This window comes from Priapulus caudatus, unplaced genomic scaffold (genome assembly GCF_000485595.1).
Source record: "Priapulus caudatus unplaced genomic scaffold, Priapulus_caudatus-5.0.1 Scaffold471, whole genome shotgun sequence".
NCBI lineage: Eukaryota > Metazoa > Priapulida > Priapulimorpha > Priapulimorphida > Priapulidae > Priapulus > Priapulus caudatus.
In genome coordinates, this window is record NW_014577532.1 from 133,073 (window position 1) to 135,420 (window position 2,348).

General features: G+C 54.8%; 1 protein-coding gene across 1 annotated transcript; it reads right to left on the reverse strand.

Moving 5' to 3' along the window:
* Positions 1 to 620: 620 nt before the first annotated feature.
* LOC106810768 (atrial natriuretic peptide receptor 3-like) lies at positions 621 to 1,397 on the reverse strand. The gene has a single exon (XM_014814217.1). The coding sequence runs from the start codon at positions 1,395 to 1,397 to the stop codon at positions 621 to 623; it is 777 nt and encodes a 258-aa protein (XP_014669703.1).
* Between the last annotated feature and the right edge of the window lie 951 nt (positions 1,398 to 2,348).

The following is a 2,348-nucleotide window of genomic DNA, read 5'->3' on the forward strand; positions in this document are numbered from 1 at the left end:
ATAATTTCTAGAATCACGCTAATGGAACCAGCTAATGATAATCATTAATATTGAGATCGAATGATTGAATCAGTCAGTTGAAGTTAAGCCACTCACGCGGAAATTAAGAGCACGAGTGTGCCATCTTCGACACGTAATCCCTATATCCACGTAATTGTCACGCGCCAATCGATTTCAATTTACGAGCGTGAAATAGTTTCACACACGCGCAAACTGAAGATACATGGGTTGAAGAGCCACCTTGCCGCATATACAGAGCAGTTAGACTTGGGCGGAAGACGCTACAGAAGCAAGGAACGCAGCTGCATACTGGAAGCAAATTAGATTGAACCTCGAACGCACAGGAAACAGCATTCAACACGTGAATGCGCGAATGCGCAATGTGATACCTACATAAGAATGCTAAATGCCCCCCTCACTGGCAATTGTTGCCGCATACAGACGGACTAGATTAAACCACGAAAGCATATAGGAAACAGCACTCATCTGCGATTCCTGCCGCATATAGAAAGCGGGTTAGATTGAACAACGGAAGCCCCTGGAAAGCTGCACTTATCGGCGAAATTGCCACATATAGAGGAAACGTGCGAGACTAAACCACACGGAAGCGTTGAGAGGTGTCACTTACCGGCGTACTTAACTCCGACCTCATTGCGCAGAACGTCTCCCTTGTCCTGGCTCGTCGGCATCTCGAAGAACGTCGACCCCTCATCGGTCCCGATCGGCAGGCCGTTGCGAGCGATGACGGCGTAGAGCGCGTTCATGGCGAGGTAGCAGAAATTCTCATCCATCACCTCCGTGTTGGTGTGCCGCTCGTAGAGGCCCTTCACGCGACGCCACCCGAACTGCGTCATCATCGTCACGACGAAGCCCGACATGGAATCGAACGAGGCGCCGACGCGCGTTACCATCGGAAACTGCGCACCGGCCACCGTCTTATTCTCACCGAAGTCTTGCACAAGAGCGCCCGGAGTCAGTAGCGGGATGTCCCAGTGCCAGTTGATGCGACCGATGGCAGCCGCAGCGTAGTCGCACACGGGACCGAAGAAAGCGCGCGTCTTCCCCTTCATGTAGAAATCAATCGCTTCGATTTGCGCGTACGTCGGCGAGCAGCGCGAGTCGGCGTACGTGAAATCGAGCTGGTGGTCGGGTAGCAGGCGATGCCTGACGATGTAGTCGTTGGCGATGTCGAGCGCGGGCCGGACGCGCGGGATGTGCGCGTACATGTGCGTGTTGTTCGGCAGGATGCACGAGATTTGCACGAGCTCCTTGTTGCCGCTGCCGACATGCGACGTCCGTCGTGAGCGTGCCCCGCTGATGCCGATCGCTAGCACGAGCATCATTGCACACAGATGCTGCGGGGCTAGTCGTCGGCCGGACGGTAGAAAACGCTGCATGGTGCTGGATGAAGAAGGAGGAAGAGGAGGCGGAGGAGGAGGAGGAGGAGGAGGAAGCAAGTGTTTGCTTATGCGTGTGTGTGTTTGTTTGTGTGTGTGCGTGTGTGTGTTTGTGTCTGTGTGTCTGTGTGCGCGTGTGCGTGCGTGCGTGCGTGCGTGCGTGCGTGCGTGCGTGCGTGCGTGTGTGTGTATGTAGTCTCGGGGACGGCGGCTTTTCGCTTGTCACCTGCGGTCAACCGCTCGGCTGGATTCACGCGCTGCGCTGCCGTGGCATCTGCCACCGGTGCCGAACGCTACGCTTTAGATCTGCACAAAAAAGGTATTGATTATTATAGCGTTACATATACGAAGGCACGCGTCCGCATAGCGCACGCGCATGCACGCGCGTGCACATACGCACACGCACTCACCTGCGCAAGCACGCGCGCACAGGCACACGTGTATGTACGCGCACACGCTTATGCGCACGCGCGGAACCATGCACGCACGCGTGCTGCGAGTTGCGAGACGAAAGACTCGGCTCAGAGTCCACGCCGGTTGAACCGCGAAATGATGCAATTAGCGATGGAGCAAGCAACCTCTATCGTCTATGTACGGGAGCAGCTTCTATCGTCTATGTACGGGAGCAGCTTCTATCGTCTATGTACGGGAGCAGCCTCTATCCTCTATGTACGGGAGCAACCTCTATCGTCTATGTACGGGAGCAGCTTCTATCGTCTATGTACGGGAGCAACCTCTATCCTCTATGTACGGGAGCAGCCTCTATCCTCTATGTACGGGAGCAACCTCTATCCTCTATGTACGGGAGCAACCTCTATCCTCTATGTACGGGAGCAGCCTCTATCCTCTATGTACGGGAGCAACCTCTATCGATCTATGTACGGGAACAACCTCTATCCTCTATGTACGGGAGCAACCTCTATCCTCTATGTACGGGAGCAACCTCTATCC

Coding starts and splice junctions, on each gene's coding strand:
- LOC106810768 (XM_014814217.1), bottom strand. CDS start 1,397: ATGCAGCGTTTTCTACCGTCCGGCCGACGACTAGCCCCGCAGCATCTG.